Source organism: Silurus aristotelis (genome assembly GCF_946808225.1).
Source record: "Silurus aristotelis genome assembly, chromosome: 2".
Classification (NCBI taxonomy): Eukaryota; Metazoa; Chordata; class Actinopteri; order Siluriformes; family Siluridae; genus Silurus; species Silurus aristotelis.
The window spans coordinates 19223325-19242815 of NC_139575.1; the positions used below are offsets into that span (position 1 = coordinate 19223325).

At 41.8% G+C, this 19491-nt stretch overlaps 1 protein-coding gene across 1 annotated transcript in view; it reads right to left on the bottom strand.

Moving 5' to 3' along the window:
* Positions 1-7213: 7213 nt before the first annotated feature.
* LOC310737509 (uncharacterized protein) overlaps positions 7214-19491 on the bottom strand; it is a gene marked incomplete at its 5' end in the record, with an annotated part of 105592 nt that continues 93314 nt past the window's right edge. Inside the window, 2 exons of the mRNA XM_083561858.1 lie at positions 7214-7779; positions 17077-17232. Of these exons, the coding sequence (XP_083417984.1) occupies positions 7216-7779; positions 17077-17232 (720 nt within the window). The 3' untranslated portion in view covers positions 7214-7215. The remainder of the gene's footprint in view (positions 7780-17076; positions 17233-19491) is intronic.

A 19491-nucleotide genomic window follows, 5' to 3' on the forward strand; every position in this document is an offset into this window, starting at 1 on the left:
GGGAAAATAAGCCATATTGGTTCATTAGGCTTATTGACTGCATGCACTAGTACATAGAGATAGCTCAGTGGATAAGGCGTTGGTTTACCGATCAGGTGGTCCCCACAAGGTTTTTAATCAAATAGTTTGTTTACATTGTTAGATAAAACTGTACATTTATTTGATAATTAAAGAGATGTGTTTAAAAGATTGGTTTTTTTTTTTCTTTGTCTTCCTTGAAAGACTTGTTTGCCCTACTTTAAATATGAGTTACATGGTGTTGAAGTATGGAAAAGAAGCCATATTGGTTCATTAGGCTTATTGACTGCTTGTGTTAGGACCTAGAGATAGCTCAGTGGGTAAGGTGTTGGTTTACTCATCAGCAGGTCCCCACAAGGTTGTGGGTTCAAACACCATTGTTGCCAAAGTTTTTTATTTTGCTTTTTTAATCAAATAGTTTGTTTACATTGTTACATAAAACTGGACATCTATTTGATAATTAAAGAGATGTGTTTAAAAGATTGCTTTTTTCTTTGTCTTGCTTTAAAGACTTGTTTGGCCTACTTTTAATGAGTTACATGGTGTTGAGGTATGGAAAAGAAGCCATGTTGGTTCATTAGGCTTATTGACTGCTTGCAGTAGTACCTAGAGATAGTTTAGTGGGTAAGGCGTTGGTTTACCGAGTAGCAGGTCCCCACAAGGTTGTGGGTTTAAACCCCGGTGTTGCCAAGGTTAATTTTTTATTTTGCTTTTTTTATCTAATAGTTTGTTTACTTTGTTACATAAAACTGTACATCTATTTGATAAATTAAGAGATGTGTTCAAAAGATTGTTTTTTGTTTGTCTTGCTTGAAAGACTTGTTTGGCCTACTTTAAATATGAGTTACATGGTGTTGAAGTATGGAAAAAATTAGAGATTTGAATGAGTTACATGGTGTTGAAGTATGGAAAAGGAGCCATATTGGTTCATTAGGCTTATTGACGGTTTGCACTAGTACCTAGAGATAGTTTAGTGTGTAAGGCGTTGGTTTACCGCTCAGGAGGTCCCCACAAGGTTGTGGGTTCAAACCCCATTTTTGCCAAAGTTAATTTTTTATTTTGCTTATTTTATCTAATAGTTTGTTTACTTTGTTACATAAAACTGTACATCTATTTGATAAATAAAGAGATGTGTTTAAAAGATTGTTTTTTTTCTTTGTCTTTTTTGATGTCTTGTTTGGTCTACTTTTAATATGAGTTACATGGTGTTGAAGTAGGGAAAATAAGCCATATTCGTTCATTAGGCTTATAGACTGCATGCACTAGTACATAGAGATAGCTCAGTGAATAAGGCGTTGGTTTACCGATCAGGTGGTCCTGTCGGAACTCAGAGCCCGTCTCTGAGGCGACACATCGAGGGTGGATTCTTTTGTTCAGAAGATTCCCAATAATGCTCAGCCAACTCTAGAAAAACTTAAATATAATAGACACAAACTGCCAATGAAGGATCCTCAGTCTCAGATGAGTAAAAGCAAACTTCTTTATTCCATACACGTTCCAATGAGCTCAATAGAAGATGGGTACCTCACATCAAAATGAACAGAACATTAAAATGATAGAGCACGCCAACGTGAGGTACTGTCAGGACAAGTACTGTCTGTTTCACGCTTGTATTTATACTCTGTAGCCACCGTATCTTTCTATTTTTTCTAATTTCTTCACCTTGAGTAATTCCCCTTATTTTCCGATCTTGCCCTCTTTTTTCAATTCCCCTTATCTTTGACCTTGGTGCTTATTCCTCCAAACAACACCATATTTGGAGTTCCTGTTTTTTCCCAATTCCCCTTATATTCGGCCTTTTCCTTGATTTTATATAAAAAAAATAAGTGAGTATAAAGCCCTTATTTTTCTAGATCCAACCATATGCTGTTTTCAGTCCTCCAAGTGTGAACACCATTTTTGCGGCCTATTTTGTCTTCCTGCACCTGCAATGGGTAAGTGTTATGCTTTACTCTTTTTATAATGCTGTTTGCTATTCTACATTTATTGAATTGAGTTATCTCAGTGTATTAGATTGTCTGTATACATGTGCTTGATTATATTATTTTATTTGATAGCTGCAAGTGCCCAGGTTATATTTTAATTGTGCATTCTGAACCGATTGTTGCATAGTATATAGAATTTTCTCTTGAATGTGTGTTATCCTTTGCCTACACCTAGCAGTCACCGTGATGCTACCCTGTCTAACATCTTATCTCTGTTGGTCTCTTTTGCTCAGCTCCGCCACGCAAACGTTCTGGAATATCTCCAATGGGTCTTCTTCGCAGACAATACCGCCAGTTCCAGCTCTCCTCACTTGCTGCTGAGCTTGCTCATTTCCTTGAACAACTCTCTGGCCTAACTGTTCCAGCGAATCCCTATCTGCCTCCTCGCATAGTGCAGAGCACTGCTACGCGCGACATGGGCACACAGACCTCTCCTGATCTCTCTGCTACCCGCTATCGAGCTTATGATGACAACTGCAGTGAAGGCTCCTGTCCCCCACCGTTTTCTCCCTATCCCTCACACTGGTCTCCCAATGATTATTCCCCTACATCTCCTGCGCCAAACCAACGTGCTCCTGTGCCTTCACCCGGCCTTGGGCCAAGCTACTCCTTCATGTCTCCTGCAGCTGCAGCAGCCCAACCGCCTTGCTATCCCAATAAAAATGCTTAAAACTCCCTCAAGGTCGTTTTCTGTCCTTCTTTATCTATTCCACACACTTATAACATTCAGTCAGAGAATCTATCCTACTCACACATGTAAATATCTTATTATTACTATTTTATACTTGGTGTAAATAAAGACTTGATTAACATATAGTTAAATAGGTGTTATCAAAACTACTTCTATTGTATCTAATAAGTTCTAATGTTAGTTTGATTATAACATCCGCTAGATAAGGCTGATTAAAATTATTTCTCGACATTACTCCCCCCTCTGAGACTTCATAGTCTCACATTCCGCTTACTTCCGTGATAACCTTACCAATCATACATATCATGTAATGCAATAGTAAAACCAACGTAAAAAGTCTTTTGTGTTCTTTGGCACATGTTGTTTTCTTCTGACCCAGATACTTTACGTATCGCAGGGGGTCTTGTTGGAGCCCTGGAAGAGGTTACTAGTACTTTACCAGGTACTCGTGTGTTTATATCCACGTGAATGTGTTGGAAAAGTCCATTAAGGCTTAATATCCACGGTAATCAAAAGTAAAATGATCACAAGTACACACTTTAAACAATCCACTTACACCATTGAAACATCAACTCAATAAAAGGAACCTAGTACTCATGAATACCCAGAAGCTATCAACACCAGTGTTGTAATCAAATTGAGTGATAATATTATGAATAATATTCAGTGTAAGACTACAACATACGTTGAATCGTGTAATAAGGTGAACAAAAATCAAGCCACTTAAAATTGGAAAAATAAGCGAAAATAATAAACGTAAAGAAACTCAAAGGAAAGATAAATGAACAAACAATAGATCGACATTACTTGAACAAACAATAGATCGACATTACTAAACTCAAAGGAAAGATAAATGAACAAACAATAGATCGACATTACTTGAACAAACAATAGATCGACATTACTCCCACCCTCTAAATGCAAGGGCCGTGCCTAATCACAACATTGATGAACTAGGAGTGGGCGAAAAACCCTGTAGACAGTCAAGTGCCAGGGAAAATTCCCACTCTGCCCGCCAGTGGCGCGACAGTGGAAGAATCATCACCAAGGTCATCCTCAGTCGTGATTGTACATGCAGCTTTCAATATGAGACATGTGAAATAGAACTAAAATGAAAACGAAACAATATAGTCCGCATAAATGTGGTAGAGCTATGGGACAGGTGACAACCGCTTTATCCAATGTGGTAAGGGAGCAGGTATACGGCGACCAGTCTGTATCGCGAACCACACAGCGTAGTACCATTTTAAGCGGGAACGTCTTCCCTGCATTGAGATTATTTCTGAGTCTATAGCACGCATGCGGCATCTGCGAACCAGGATAGGGCGACAGTGCCAGTTCCGATGTTTGGCTGGTTCCGTTGTCCACAGAACATAGCCTCCTAAGGTAAGGGTGTAGAATGTCACAGTAGTGCGTTGCATGACGAAGGTCGTGAGCAGGAAACTATGGGTGTTACGAGCTCTTGTTGAGAAGGAAAGAGCTCCAAATGATTCGGCCAGGGAGATAGCACGACGCATAGTGAATACACGAGTGACCAGCTGGAGTCCACCAGGAAGATCATAAACAGAGTTCTGAATGGAGTCTAACCACATTCCCTCCGGAGAAAACATGTTAGCGTGGCGCATAATGGCGGTCACTGGTCTACGCTGGTCCTCATCTGTTTCCCAAACAAAATCATCTCTTTGTGGAGGAAAACCGAACCAATCACGGGGTCCATCATAGCACCGGTCTCCTAATGGACAGTCGTCACAGCCCTGGCACCACAAGCAATGTGTCTGACGGTCAAAGGCGAGGGCATCACACGCTTCACAGGGACCCCTGAATGTGTCGAAGGCGAAGCGATATCCCTCATAACACGTGTCAGTGAATGCGCACACACCAGGAAACAGCCGCAGATTCGGCTGTAGCCACCTGGGTTCACCAGCGGCCATGTTCCTGCACACAACATGGAGAACTCACAACAACAACATGGTTCATACAACAGAATTAAGACAGCAAGCATCCGAAGCAGTTTTCCTAAAAGTGGAAATATAGAAGGAAGACTCAGTGAGCATGTCAATATTATCGAGAGCAGTAATCAAACACGGATAAATAGATGGTTAGTTAGATATATATATATATATATACATAGTAAAAAGGATATGTCTGGGGAAAGTTATTTGTGTCCTTCGCACAGGGCAAAAAGCCTTGCATTCATGTCCACATAAACATCATGGTCCATGGCAGCATAGATGTGATCTACAGGAAATTCCTTCTTTGTGACAGCAGACATTGGGAACTGTACATATTGTCCGAACAGTGAGTGCACAGTCTTGCTGATAAGAGCACGAAGACAAGGAATTCCACAGCAAACAAAACATGCCACGGCTGCAAGAATAATGGCAAGTGTAGTTCCAATGCGCACCAGTCCCGCCAACCAGCTCGAAGAAAAAAGCCAACTTAGCCAGCTGGACAGAGCAGATTCCTTCGCATTATTGGAGACCATCTCATCACGAGCTTTCACCATACGGTCCAGTAGAGCGTGTAGCGGACCTGCAGAGCCAGTGTGGAGAGGAATAACCGCGCAACAGTCCTCCCCAATAAGATGGCATACACCTTGGTCTGGGCCAAGCAGTTTGTCAATCGCGAACCTATTCTGCACAGCCATTAGTGTAGTGGCATGAAGTTGTTCCGATATCAGTTTCAAGGCTTCAATTGTGTGATTGATAAAACGTTGTTGGTTGTACCAAATATAATTTATCCAGGCCATATTGCGATCTATCTGGATCCAAGGGAGAAACATTGTCAATGCCTTGGAGGCACCCTTGTCTAGAGCGGCAAATTCAGCTGGAACACCTACTGGTGTGCCCTTCCAACTTATATAGATGTCAGGATCCGGGCCCCATGAGGGTAACCTAGATTTATTAGTGATCGTGAGATATTTATCCCTATAGTCGTTCACGATACTAGATAAAATGGTCTGTGCAATGTTACCCTGAGGAGCATCCCGACGTCGTCTTGACCTAAACAGGTCATTTAAGCGGGTCTCATTTACCGCCATAACAATGAGACGTCCTTCTAGAACTACTGGAGCGCAAAGACCATGCCACAGGCTAGGTAGAACCTGCAGCACTTCACTTCCTCCGCAGAACCAAAATATGTCCGCTAAGGGCAGTGTGCCCATCCTCAAGTTCGGGACATGAAACTGTCTACGTGCATTAATGTCACATTTTTGTGTGGAGGAATTACAAGACTGTCTTAAGTTAAGTATGTGGAACGTTGCGTCAATCTGTTGTACACATGCCTTGTCGGGTAATGAACCTACAGTAATTACTCCTTTTGCGCGAAGGCACAATGGGAAAGTTTGTTCTGGGTGCACAATCACCCGCAAGTCATCATTACTGAGTGTGGCTAGGGGCTGATATTCGCATTAAGCACTACGGGAGCGCATCCATGTGGCTCCATAATTTTCAGCGGCTGAACCCAATAAACATATTGCTGGACAGAGATGAGTGGTATCATAGGGTTCTTTGTCGCATGCCTCTAACCCTACTGTTGGCATAACACGAGGTGGGCGACGAGATCTTCTGTCGCATACAATACATGTAGAGTTAGGCACTGCTGCACGTCCTGACTCTTCCAGCCATTGTCTGTACAGGTTAAGGTTTGGCTGAATATTTGTAGTTTCTGCATATTGCTTTACTGATGTTACGTTGATCCTTTCAGTGCATCTAACACAAGTTGGGGCTTTTGAATTAGAGGGATAGATGGGGTTCTTGTATCTAAAACTGAGTTGTATTCTAGGTAGGTTCATCCCTTCTTGCCAGTTAGGGACATATACAAAAATCTTATATAGATCAGTCCCATACACTAGAGACTCTACTGAAGTTCTTTCGAACGTGCCATGTGGGAGACCTACTTGGGGAAAACCGTAGAACCATAAAAGCGTGATAGCAGCACAACTGCGGGAGCCTGCCATACGAGAGACAACTCTGAGAGGTACTCCTGTGACCACTATAATGTCTGTTCCTTTATCTGTGTCGGTCATTCGAGCCTCAAGTCTCATCTCGTATTCGGGAGTGTCTGTTGTTTCTGTTGAGTTACGAGGATGAGCTAGGGATATAGTATATGTTACAAATATATGTTGTGCAGTTGCAGGAAAGAATGGTAGGACCTTGGTGTTATTCAAAACACCCAGTGCACACCGGAATTGGTCTGCAAGCACGTTTCTTGCCAAATATACAGAAACTCTAGCAGTTTCTGCTGAAGTGAGACTGGTTTTAGCGTGGTGATCTAGGGACCATAGAGGTTTAGATCTCTTGTATCTGTGTGTGGACATGTTGCGACTTTCTGGGCATGCTGCGGGCTGAGAGCAGTTATTTAGAGAAATGTTAGACAAAGGGACTGATACATCTGCTGGATGATGTAGATATCGGTTAAGGGAAATGTAAGTGCAAATGAACCATACAACTAAAGCCATGACAAGTACCGCCCAGTCTCTTTTGGTGGGGTGAGTCTGTTTGGGTTTTGGGGAACTCTCCATCATGGTTCCACAGGTAGATTGATATCTAGGTCTACTAGATCTTGTAGATTAAGGGTGCCAAACTGTTCAGGTGGAATGAGAGTGTTTTCGTCACTGTCTAGTAGTCTATGAACAGTCTCTTCCAGTTTGTCAGAATCTATTGTCTCGTGCTGTGGTTGTGAATCAACCTGATATGAGCACCCTGCCTTCGGTTCCCCTTCAACTGGTCGTGGCTGTTTGGTTTTGGCACGTGTTCTGTATGCTGGCCCTCTGTCTTGAGCTGGGCCAGCGCTGTCGTCGTCGCTTTCTGAGTCGTCAGAGTGGGCACAGTGTGCCAACTCAGCCTGAGATTTCCTCCACTTTGGTCCTTTCACTGCAGCTCTGCAACAATGGTTAAGGTGATACCAGTGTTCCTTACCTTCGACCTTGACTGCGGTAGGAGTCGCTAATACCACCTTGAATGGGCCTTCACGTCGTGGCTCACTCCAGTGTTTTCTTTTGAACACTTTGATGTACACGTAATCACCTGGTTGCACCTGCTGCAATGGCTCATCAACATGTGCTCCGTGTGTGGCTTCACAGACCTGTGAATATAAAGTTCTGTGTATTTGCGTCAGATGTTTGCAATAACTAGACATGTCTGCTTCAAGTTGGTCAAGTGAGGAGCCTGTGTAAGGTCCTTGTGTAAAAGCGACTGGCATGGGTCTTCCAGTCAGCAGCTCATGTGGTGTCAGGTGTGTATTGCGATTTGTTTGAGAGCGCATTTTCATCAATGCCAGTGGAAGAGCCTGCACCCAATTCAAATCTGTGCTAGCACAAATTTTTGCTATTTTCTCCTTCAACACCCCATTTGCTCGTTCAACCATTCCCTGTGATTGTGGATGGTAAACACACCCCATTCTTTGCTTGATACACAAAGCTTCTGAAAATGCCTTGATCACATTATTCACAAAATGTGGTCCATTGTCAGAGCTCAACTTATCAGGTATCCCGAACCTTGGAATTACTTCCCTGATCAGAAACTTAGCCACAGTCTTTGCGTCATTCTTGGCAGTAGCTGTTGCTTCTACCCATCTACTAAAACGATCTATTACTACCAAGATATATCTTTTCCCTTCCTTCCTGTCTGCCATGTCCACAAAGTCCATCATCAAATGTCGAAACGGTCCCCTTGGTTCAGGAATGTGACTGATTGGTGCTGTGAAATGTTTTCTGACATTACGTGCTGCACATAGCTCACAGGACCTCAGGAATTTGTCCACCATACTGGCCAGATATGGCGACCACCAATTCCTTCGGATTGTGTCTATTGTCTCCCTACGATTACAGTGATCTACCCAATGTGAATCAGCAATGAGCCTGGGTAGAAGAGCTAGCGGTGCCACCCACACTCCATCAACACTTCTCCATAACCCTGTGTTGGGGTCTTGTACTGCACCCCGTTTCTTCCACTTTTCTTTCTCTTCCCCACTTGCTAAATCCTGATATTCTCCAAGATCTTCTTCTGTTACCTGCCCTCTTACTTCCTCATGCTCTCCTTCCTGCATCATCACTTTCACACAGTCTTCGCCTACCGCTGCTTTTTTAGCTGCCTCATCTGCTGCTGCATTACCTCTACTAATCATCTCCCCATCAGATTTGTGGGCTTTACATTTCACGATGGCTAATGCTTTTGGAAGCATCATTGCTTTGAGCAAATCAGAAATTGCGGGACCATGCAAAATGGATGATCCATCAGCTCTCTGGAAACCTCTTTGTTCCCAGATGGGTCCAAATGTGTGACATACCCCATGTGCATAGGCTGAATCAGTGTAAATAGTACACTTTCCCCCTGCTCCTAGTCTACATGCTGCTGCTAAATCTTTTATTTCTGCCAATTGGGCAGAGCAAGGTTGTGGCACACTTACACTAGCTAGTACTCGAAACGAGTCATCTTCCTCATTGTGCATGACCACGCCATATCCTGCTTTATTGCCATCATTTGAGCGATAGCATGAACCATCCACAAACATGACAATTTGGGCATCTTGCAATGGTTGGTTCTCTAGGTCATCTCTGGCTTTTAGAAATTTCTCTGCCTCTGTAGTGCATTCATGGGGAATTCCCTCATCTGTCAAGACTACTCGATCAGCTGGATTATTTGTGAGGCATCTCTCAATTGTCAGTTCCGGTGCAGACAGAATTACGTCATACCCTGTTCTTCGTGCATTTGTGATTACAAACTTTTGACTTGTCAGCAGAGCATGTAATGCATGAGAAGTGTACAGGGTCACTGGATGACCCATCGTGATTGTTGATGCTTTCTGATAGGCAAACGCTGCGGCTGCCAATCCTCTGTAACAGGGTGGCATGCCTTTTTCCACATTGTCAAGAGCTGTGCTATAGTATGCAATTGGCTTCTTCCCCATACTCTGTTGCTGTTGTGCTAAAATGGCTGACGCAAAACCTCGCCTTTCTGAGACATAGAGGTGAAATGGTTTTGTGCAGTCTGGACAGGCTAGTGCTGGGGCAGATTTTAGATCACTTTTGATTATTTCAAAGGCCTTTTTGCCTTCTTCTGTCCAGACCAGTCGTGCGCTAGATTTTGTCTGATCAGCTGCTTTCATCATGTCTCTGAGAGGTTGTGTTTTTAATGCAAAATCACAAATCCACGGTCTACTAAAACCAGCTAAACCCAAGAATGACAACATCTGTTGTACTGTTTGAGGTTGTGGTGTTTTCTGAATTGTTTCTACATGTGAGGGTGAGATTTTGCGTGTAGTGCCTTCGAGCACTCTACCCAAATATTCTACCTTTTGTTGGCAGAATTGCAATTTTTCCTTACTGACCTTGTGTCCATTATGAGCTAGGGTTTCCAGGACCTTTAACGAGTCCTTCATGCACTGTTCTTTAGTTTGACTACAAATTAGTAGGTCGTCCACATATTGGAGTAAACTGCTTTGAATGTCTAGATCTGCCAGATCTCGTGCTAACACCTGGTTAAAAATTGACGGACTTTCACAATACCCTTGTGGCAGACGCGTGTAGGTGTATTGTTTTCCCCCATATGTAAATGCAAACAGGAACTGAGACTCAGGGTGCAAGGGTACACTAAAAAATGCTGAGCATAAATCAATCACAGTGTACCATTTAGTCCCTTCGGGGATGTTTGTTAACAAAGTGTGTGGATCAGGTACTACAGGATTTTCTGCTACCACCACACGATTTACTGGTCTTAAATCATGGACCAATCTCCATTTGTCTGAATTAGGTTTTCTGACCGGAAAAATGGGTGTGTTGCAAGGGCTGTTTGTTGGAATTAAGACTCCTGCTTCAACTAATCCCTCGATGGTTGGTCTTATCCCCTCTATCGCTTGTTGCGACAATGGGTACTGTTTCTGGTAAGGTAACTGCACACTGGGTTTTAATTGAATTTTCGCCAACCCTGATGACTTAACTAACCCTACATCTGTCTGATGTTTAGTCCATAACTTTTCCGGAATCTGTTTCAGTACCTGTTCTCTTTCTAGTCCAGTCTGTTCTACCTTCTGCTGCCATTGTCCAATTTGTCCTACTTGCGTTCTCACCTGCACCTGTCTGTTGATCAAAACGGTGTGAGCTACCACACTGTCTTCAGCTGTTAGTTTTATTTTGAGATATTTCCTGTCCAATGACACGCTCATATTTTCTCCTATTGGTATCCATTCAGTTTTCTGACTTGCTTCTCTGACCATTGGCCCTAAGTCTTTTGATTTAAAATTTTGCCTGATCATTAGGGAGACATGTGGAACAGAGTTCTCGACTGAATACCACTGTGCAATGTGGTCTGGTAGCTGTACTGTTGCAGCTATTCCTTGGGGACCAATGATCACGTTTTCTGCTTTGAGACTATACTGGTTTCCTTCTACATGTTCTCCCCACAAAGTCTCGTATTCTTCATCTTGTCCCCCCTCATCATACCTCATTGTGCAATGCCATGGTTTCCTGGTTTCCACACATTCTGGACGCATGTTCGTGAACCATGTTTTCCAGTGGTCATACAGCTTGTAAATTTCTGAGGATGTCACATCGAGTTCCAGCCAATAGACTTTATCCAGTGTCTGTTGTTCTATTTTTCTTTCCACCATCACATACTGTTGAGCTAGGCATTCGGGAAGTTCGACCCACACTCCTGTAGGTCCACAGAAGATTTTTGCTCCTAGCTTGCATAATACATCTCTGCCTAATAGATTTGCTGGGGTATCAGGGGAATACAACAATGGTGCTTGTATTGTGATTCCTTCTACTGTTATGTCTTGTGGCTCTGTAAAATGCAAAGTTTGAGTTTTACCCGAGAAGCCTACTGTCTTTACTGCTTTGCGTGAGAGGGGGAGCTTAGAGCCTTCTTTTCCAATGCTTGTGAATGTTGCTCCTGTGTCAATCAAAAACGATGCTTGGAGCTGGTTACTTACATCCACCATTATGGTTGGTTCTTGTGCAGGGTACAGTGAGGTGGGGCACTGTACCAGCTCCCCCTCTGGCTTCTCTGGGCATCTTCACATGTTACCTTGTTTGCTTGAGTCTGTTGATTCTGCTGACTCTGGCCCATCCATGGTCCTGCCCAATTTCCGGGGTCTTGCCAACTTTGATTTTGTTGTTGGTTACCTTGCTGTTGTCTTATTGGATATGGGCAGTCTCTCATCATGTGGTTGGGATCTTGGCAGTTCCAGCATCTTCCTCCTCTCGGTGGTTGATAATTCCTTGGTCTTGGTTGAAACATTCCTCCTCTTCCTCTGCCTCTTCCTTGCCCCCACCCTCTGTTTTGTGGTGGATATTGTTGATATGTTGGATAGGCCATCATTGGTTGTCCCACGGGCATTAGTTGCTGATTTCCCTGATCTGGTATGTTTTGACCAGCTGAATCCTTCTGTGTATTCGTTGGTACCATCATGACTGCTGCTTGTTTAGCTGAACTTTTCTCTTCTTTGCGTTTTTCTTGATTTTCTTGTTTGCTCCGAGTTATCTCTCCAAGCTGTGCTTTGTGCAGCAATGTTATTAAATCTTCTGCTGCCTGTTTATTTGCTTCTTTCTTTTTCCTATACATTTCCACAGCATGTGTGACATTTGCCTGGAAAGCTGCCCAGGGCAAGGCATTAAGTCCCACAACTGACTCAAGTTTTTCTTGTACTTCACTTGGAAGTGCCCTTTTTAACATTATTTTGAACAATGTGATGTTAGCCGTTGTCTCATCCCATGCTGACCCCATCTCTTCGGCCCATGCTTTCTGTAATTTAAGAATAAAGGCAACAGCCCCCTCTTTTTCGTCCATTTTTAGGTTTTCTACCTTGGTTAAATCAGATTGAGTTGGGTATGCGGAGCGAAGTGCATTCCATACGTCATTTCTTTTCACTCCAAATGTCCAACGATCATACTTTTGATCCTTCCCCACTTCTCCTAGGTGTGCCTGATCCAATATTTCTATCATTTTAGCTTTTCCCAATGACTGTGTCAAAATTGCCTTGATATCTCCCATAGCCAGCATTTGTCCCATAGTCTGTTCTTCAAAGCGTGTTATCCATCTTTGTGCTCCTTCACATATGTTAGGCAGTCTGCTTATTAGTCCCGTAAGATCCATAAATGACCATGGTGTGTATACTGAGTCTGTGCCTTTTATAATGACTGGCATCTGCAAGGATTTTCGGTATTTAGTACTTATCCTTTCTTCTTCTTCCATGCTTTCCTCTTCATCATCATGATTCTTTCTTTGTACTTGTGACCTTGTCATTCTGTGTTCTTGTGGAAAGTTTGTTGTTGTTTCTCTTATTTTCTTCTGACTTTCCTTTCTTCCGGCCTTGACGTTGGTTTCTGGCTGATTCATTGATAGTTGAAGTTGTAGCTCATCAAGATATTGTTGGCACTGGTCCATTTTTTCTGAGCTTTTCTGTTCTGCTCTCTGTATTTCTGCCTCGAGTTGGGCATTTTCGTGTCGGTATAGCTTCACCTTTAATTGATGATTTTCACCTGTCACTTTCGTTATAATCTCCTTTGTCTGGCTCATTTCCCTTTGAGTGTCTTTTAGGATTTCTTCCATTTTTTCCATCCTCTTTTGGGTGTCTGCCAGTTCTTGTCTGTTTGCTGCATTTTCTTTTTCATGAAATGTCATTTCTTCCTGCAGAGTTTTTACCTCTGTGTGCAGTGGATCACTTTTCTGTGGCATTCTTGGCGTCATTTCCAATATTCCGTGAACATGCACTTTTTTCCCTCTTTCTGGGTTCAGAATAATAAACTCTTCTTCTTCCTTGCATTCTTCTCCTGAGTTTGAATCTTCTTTGCTTTCTTTTTTGTTTCTGAGGTCTGAAAGAGAGGTGGCTTTGCTTAGTCTTTCTTGTACTTTAGGGGTGCTTTCACCCCTTGTATGTCTTAGTGGCTGCTTTTTCTGGCAATGTCTTTGATTCTGGTCATACTCAGGCGGTTCCAATTCCTCTCGCTCTCTCTCCCATTCTTCAGGTGGAATATCTAGATCATAATCGTGTTCATAGTCATATCTCCCTTCGTTGCCGTTTTCTTCATCATTCCCCTCCTCTTCATCAGGAGTCTGAAATAACACTCTATTTGTTTGTCTTGCTCTTTCCTTGTTTATCTTGTTGTCTGGAGCTGGAAGTTCCATCCTCCCTTTAATCCGTCCTCCTGTTATGTCTAGTTGTATGTCATGATACTCTTTCTTTAGTACTGGGTAGAAGCTAATCACCTCATGCTTCTTTGCTTCAGCATATGGAGGTGGTTTTTTCTGTTCCTCAAACTCCTCCAATGGTGGGGCTGAGGCCTTTTCTGACCCTTTTCCCTCTTTACTTCCTGTTCCTTTCTCTGTCTTTTCCTTGTGTACTTTTAGCATTTCCCCCTCATGCTCAAACCACTCAATGATGTCTAATTTCCGTTTTGTCTTTTCCTTCTTTTCTTTCTTTATTTCTCCCCAATTTCTTATTCTGGTCTTCATTACATCACACTTTTCTTTATTAAATGTTCCCTCTTCTGGCCATTGCAAATCCCCAGTTGTCAGGTCTTTCCATTTTTTCATGTATTTTTTGATCTCCTTTTCAGCCCCTTTATGCCTTATAATTATCACATCCACAGGTGTGATTGGAGATTCCTCCGTACTCATGATGCACCCTTGTCTCGCTCTGTGTGCTTCTCTACGGTGGCCTGGGTTTCTATTTTGAGCAGACCACTTTAGATAGACGTTTATCCGTCTTACTGTTTTACAAGGTCGTGTTGGATTTTTCCGGCTTTGTCCACTTAACGAATTAATTTTATCAACTAGAATTGAGGTGGCTGCACCTCTTTCCCACACTACCTCTTTAGGCTCTACTACAACAGTTGCTGTCAGTCCCGAGCAATAATTAGATTGTTCAGGTACTTCTGCATTTAATTCTATCAATGGTTCTTCGTCTTCACTGTTTGGGTCTGCTATGAAATCAAACAGGTGTATCACTGCTTTACTAGGTGTAGGGGCTTCCACTAGGGTGCGCAATACTGGGCTTAACAGTTGGGGTTTCCAGATGCTTCTTATTTTTTCATACCAGTTTTCCTCTGGAAATATCTGGTGTAATACCTCTATACCATGTAAACGTGTAATAGCCCACAATTTGTCTTGTATCTGCTTCTCTGTCTGTCTCCTCTCTATACCGTTTCTATCTTTGTATGTCCTTTCGTCCCAAAAATGGGTTCTAAGTCCGTTCGTTTCTATCTCTATGTCCATCAAGTTCACGCATTTATTTTGCTATATTCCCTTTATTTTATTTACTTGTTTATTTATTTATTTATTCTTTATTCAATCGCGCTGCGTGTGTGTGTGTGTGTGTGTGTGTACTATGCTCCGTGCGCCTATGCGCATGCGCACCCTCCCTCGTGCGCTCCGTGTCTGTATGCGCGTGCCCGCGCCCCCTCCTTTTGTGCTCCTTCTCTCGTCCACGCGCAGCTCTCCTGTACTTCTAATGTGTGCGTGTGTATACCATACTATTTTATTAATAATACAGATATGACAATGATACAAGTATAATCACAATTTTATCTACAGACAGCACACAAGCATTCATAGAAATACACTCTTCAATCCGGCTTTCACAAACACACTCTTCACAAATACTATGACAACAAAATATTTACACACTGCAGTTAACACAACGTACATGTACCCATGGCCATCACTTCATATCCTCGGGTCCCACCCCGTACTCATTACGGTGACTCTCCGAGTCTTTTTACTCTTATACTAACAACTCACAACCTTTTAAATGTACCCTTTCCACACCAGGTTGCGAATCTGGATCCCCTAATAAAGACCTATGGTATCTTATCCTGTTTTTAGACCATATGAGAAGTGTTATCTTCTCACACCGGGACTTGAACCCGAATCACCAAGGCTTCACCCAAAGGTGAAGCCTTGGTGAACCCGAATCACCAAGGCTTCACCTTTGGGTCTACGCGATTTCGGTCTTGATAGTCTGCAACCTATTAGACCATATGGAAAGTCTAACAGACTAAGGTACAAATAATTAGCCGTAGTTCTACGTGGGTCCCACCCTGCGCCTCTTATACGCAGTGACTCTCCACCTTTTCAACTTTATTTCATGTGGGTCCCACCCTGCGCCTCTTATACGCAGTGACTCTCCACCTTTTCAACTTTATTTCATGTGGGTCCCACCCTGCGCCTCTTATACGCAGTGACTCTCCACCTTTTCAACTTTATTTCATGTTTGCTTTTTCTCATCCAACACTAAATTTTTTCCACCCAATAGTTCTTGGACCCTAGGTCAGCAGTCTATACCCTCCCCGGGGCCGACAACCCTATGGGCATACAGTTACTAATCACAGACTTTGAGTATAACAGGTGTCTGCTTACCTTTTTCTCTGAATCTTGTTGTCAGCGGCTGCAGCCCACAGAATGTTCGGTCCCCTGTTCAGGTTTTCGACCTTTACGCTGACCTTCAGGGCCCCACGTTGGGCGCCATTAAATATGTCGGAACTCAGAGCCCGTCTCTGAGGCGACACATCGAGGGTGGATTCTTTTGTTCAGAAGATTCCCAATAATGCTCAGCCAACTCTAGAAAAACTTAAATATAATAGACACAAACTGCCAATGAAGGATCCTCAGTCTCAGATGAGTAAAAGCAAACTTCTTTATTCCATACACGTTCCAATGAGCTCAATAGAAGATGGGTACCTCACATCAAAATGAACAGCACATCAAAATGATAGAGCACGCCAAAGTGAGGAAGTACAAGTACTGTCTGTTTCACGCTTGTATTTATACTCTGTAGCCACCGTATCTTTCTATTTTTTCTAATTTCTTCACCTTGAGTAATTCCCCTTATTTTCCGATCTTGCCCTCTTTTTTCAATTCCCCTTATCTTTGACCTTGGTGCTTATTCCTCCAAACAACACCATATTTGGAGTTCCTGTTTTTTCCCAATTCCCCTTATATTCGGCCTTTTCCTTGATTTTATATAAAAAAAATAAGTGAGTATAAAGCCCTTATTTTTCTAGATCCAACCATATGCTGTTTTCAGTCCTCCAAGTGTGAACACCATTTTTGCGGCCTATTTTGTCTTCCTGCACCTGCAATGGGTAAGTGTTATGCTTTACTCTTTTTATAATGCTGTTTGCTATTCTACATTTATTGAATTGAGTTATCTCAGTGTATTAGATTGTCTGTATACATGTGCTTGATTATATTATTTTATTTGATAGCTGCAAGTGCCCAGGTTATATTTTAATTGTGCATTCTGAACCGATTGTTGCATAGTATATAGAATTTTCTCTTGAATGTGTGTTATCCTTTGCCTACACCTAGCAGTCACCGTGATGCTACCCTGTCTAACATCTTATCTCTGTTGGTCTCTTTTGCTCAGCTCCGCCACGCAAACGTTCTGGAATATCTCCAATGGGTCTTCTTCGCAGACAATACCGCCAGTTCCAGCTCTCCTCACTTGCTGCTGAGCTTGCTCATTTCCTTGAACAACTCTCTGGCCTAACTGTTCCAGCGAATCCCTATCTGCCTCCTCGCATAGTGCAGAGCACTGCTACGCGCGACATGGGCACACAGACCTCTCCTGATCTCTCTGCTACCCGCTATCGAGCTTATGATGACAACTGCAGTGAAGGCTCCTGTCCCCCACCGTTTTCTCCCTATCCCTCACACTGGTCTCCCAATGATTATTCCCCTACATCTCCTGCGCCAAACCAACGTGCTCCTGTGCCTTCACCCGGCCTTGGGCCAAGCTACTCCTTCATGTCTCCTGCAGCTGCAGCAGCCCAACCGCCTTGCTATCCCAATAAAAATGCTTAAAACTCCCTCAAGGTCGTTTTCTGTCCTTCTTTATCTATTCCACACACTTATAACATTCAGTCAGAGAATCTATCCTACTCACACATGTAAATATCTTATTATTACTATTTTATACTTGGTGTAAATAAAGACTTGATTAACATATAGTTAAATAGGTGTTATCAAAACTACTTCTATTGTATCTAATAAGTTCTAATGTTAGTTTGATTATAACATCCGCTAGATAAGGCTGATTAAAATTATTTCTCGACAGTCCCCACAAGGTTTTTAATCAAATAGTTTGTTTACATTGTTACATAAAACTGTACATCTATTTGATAATTAAAGAGATGTGTTTAAAATATTGGGTTTTTTTTCTTTGTCTTCCTTGAAAGACTTGTTTGCCCTACTTTAAATATGAGTTACATGGTGTTGAAGTATGGAAAAGAAGCCATATTGGTTCATTAGGCTTATTGACTGCTTGCGCTAGGACCTAGAGATAGCTCAGTGGGTAAGGTGTTGGTTTACTCATCAGCAGGTCCCCACAAGGTTGTGGGTTCAAACCCCATTGTTGCCAAAGTTACTTTTTTTATTTTGCTTTTTTTATCTAATAGTTTGTTTACTTTGTTACATAAAACTGTACATCTATTTGATAATTAAAGAGATGTGTTTAAAAGATTGTTTTTTCTTTGTCTTGCTTGAAAGACTTGTTTGGCCTACTTTAAATATGAGTAACATGGTGTTAAATTATGGAAAAGAAGCCATATTGGTTCATAAGGCTTATTGACTGCATGCAATAGTACGTAGAGATAGCTCAGTGGGTAAGGTGTTGGTTTACCGATTAGCAGGTCCCCACAAGGTTGTGGGTTTAACCCCCGGTGTCACCAAGGTAAAGTTTTTATTTAGCTTTTTTAATCAAATAGTTTGTTTACATTGTTACATAAAACTGGACATCTATTTGATAATTAAAGAGATGTGTTTAAAAGATTGCTTTTTTCTTTGTCTTGCTTGAAAGACTTGTTTGGCCTACTTTTAATGAGTTACATGGTGTTGAAGTATGGAAAAGAAGCCATATTGGTTCATAAGGCTTATTGACTACATGCTCTAGTACGTAGAGATAGCTCAGTAGGTAAGGTGTTGGTTTACCGATTAGCAGGTCCCCACAAGGTTGTGGGTTCAATACCCGGTGTCGCCAAGGTAAAGTTTTTATTGTGCTTTTTTAATCAAATAGTTTGTTTACTTTGTTACATAAAACTATACATCTATTTAATAATTAAAGAGATGTGTTTAAAATTTTTTATTTTTTTCCTTGTCTTGCTTGAAAGACTTGTTTGGCCTACTTTAAATATGAGTTACATGGTGTTGAGGTATGGAAAAGAAGCCATATTGGTTCATTAGGCTTATTGACTGCTTGCAGTAGTCCCTAGAGATAGTTTAGTGGGTAAGGCGTTGGTTTACCGATCAGCAGGTCCCCACAAGGTTGTGGGTTTAAACCCCGGTGTTGCCAAGGTTAATTTTTTATTTTGCTTTTTTTATCTAATAGTTTGTTTACTTTGTTACATAAAACTGTACATCTATTTGATAAATTAAGAGATGTGTTCAAAAGATTGTTTTTTGTTTGTCTTGCTTGAAAGACTTGTTTGGCCTACTTTAAATATGAGTTACATGGTGTTGAAGTATGGAAAAAATTTGAGATTTTAATATGAGTTACATGGTGTTGAAGTATGGAAAAGAAGCCATATTGGTTCATTAGGCTTATTGACGGTTTGCACTAGTACCTAGAGATAGTTTAGTGTGTAAGGCGTTGGTTTACCGCTCAGGAGGTCCCCACAAGGTTGTGGGTTCAAACCCCATTTTTGCCAAAGGTAATTTTTATTTTGCTTATTTTATCTAATAGTTTGTTTACTTTGTTACATAAAACTGTACATCTATTTGATAAATAAAGAGATGTGTTTAAAAGATTGTTTTTTTTCTTTGGCTTTTTTGATGTCTTGTTTGGTCTACTTTTAATATG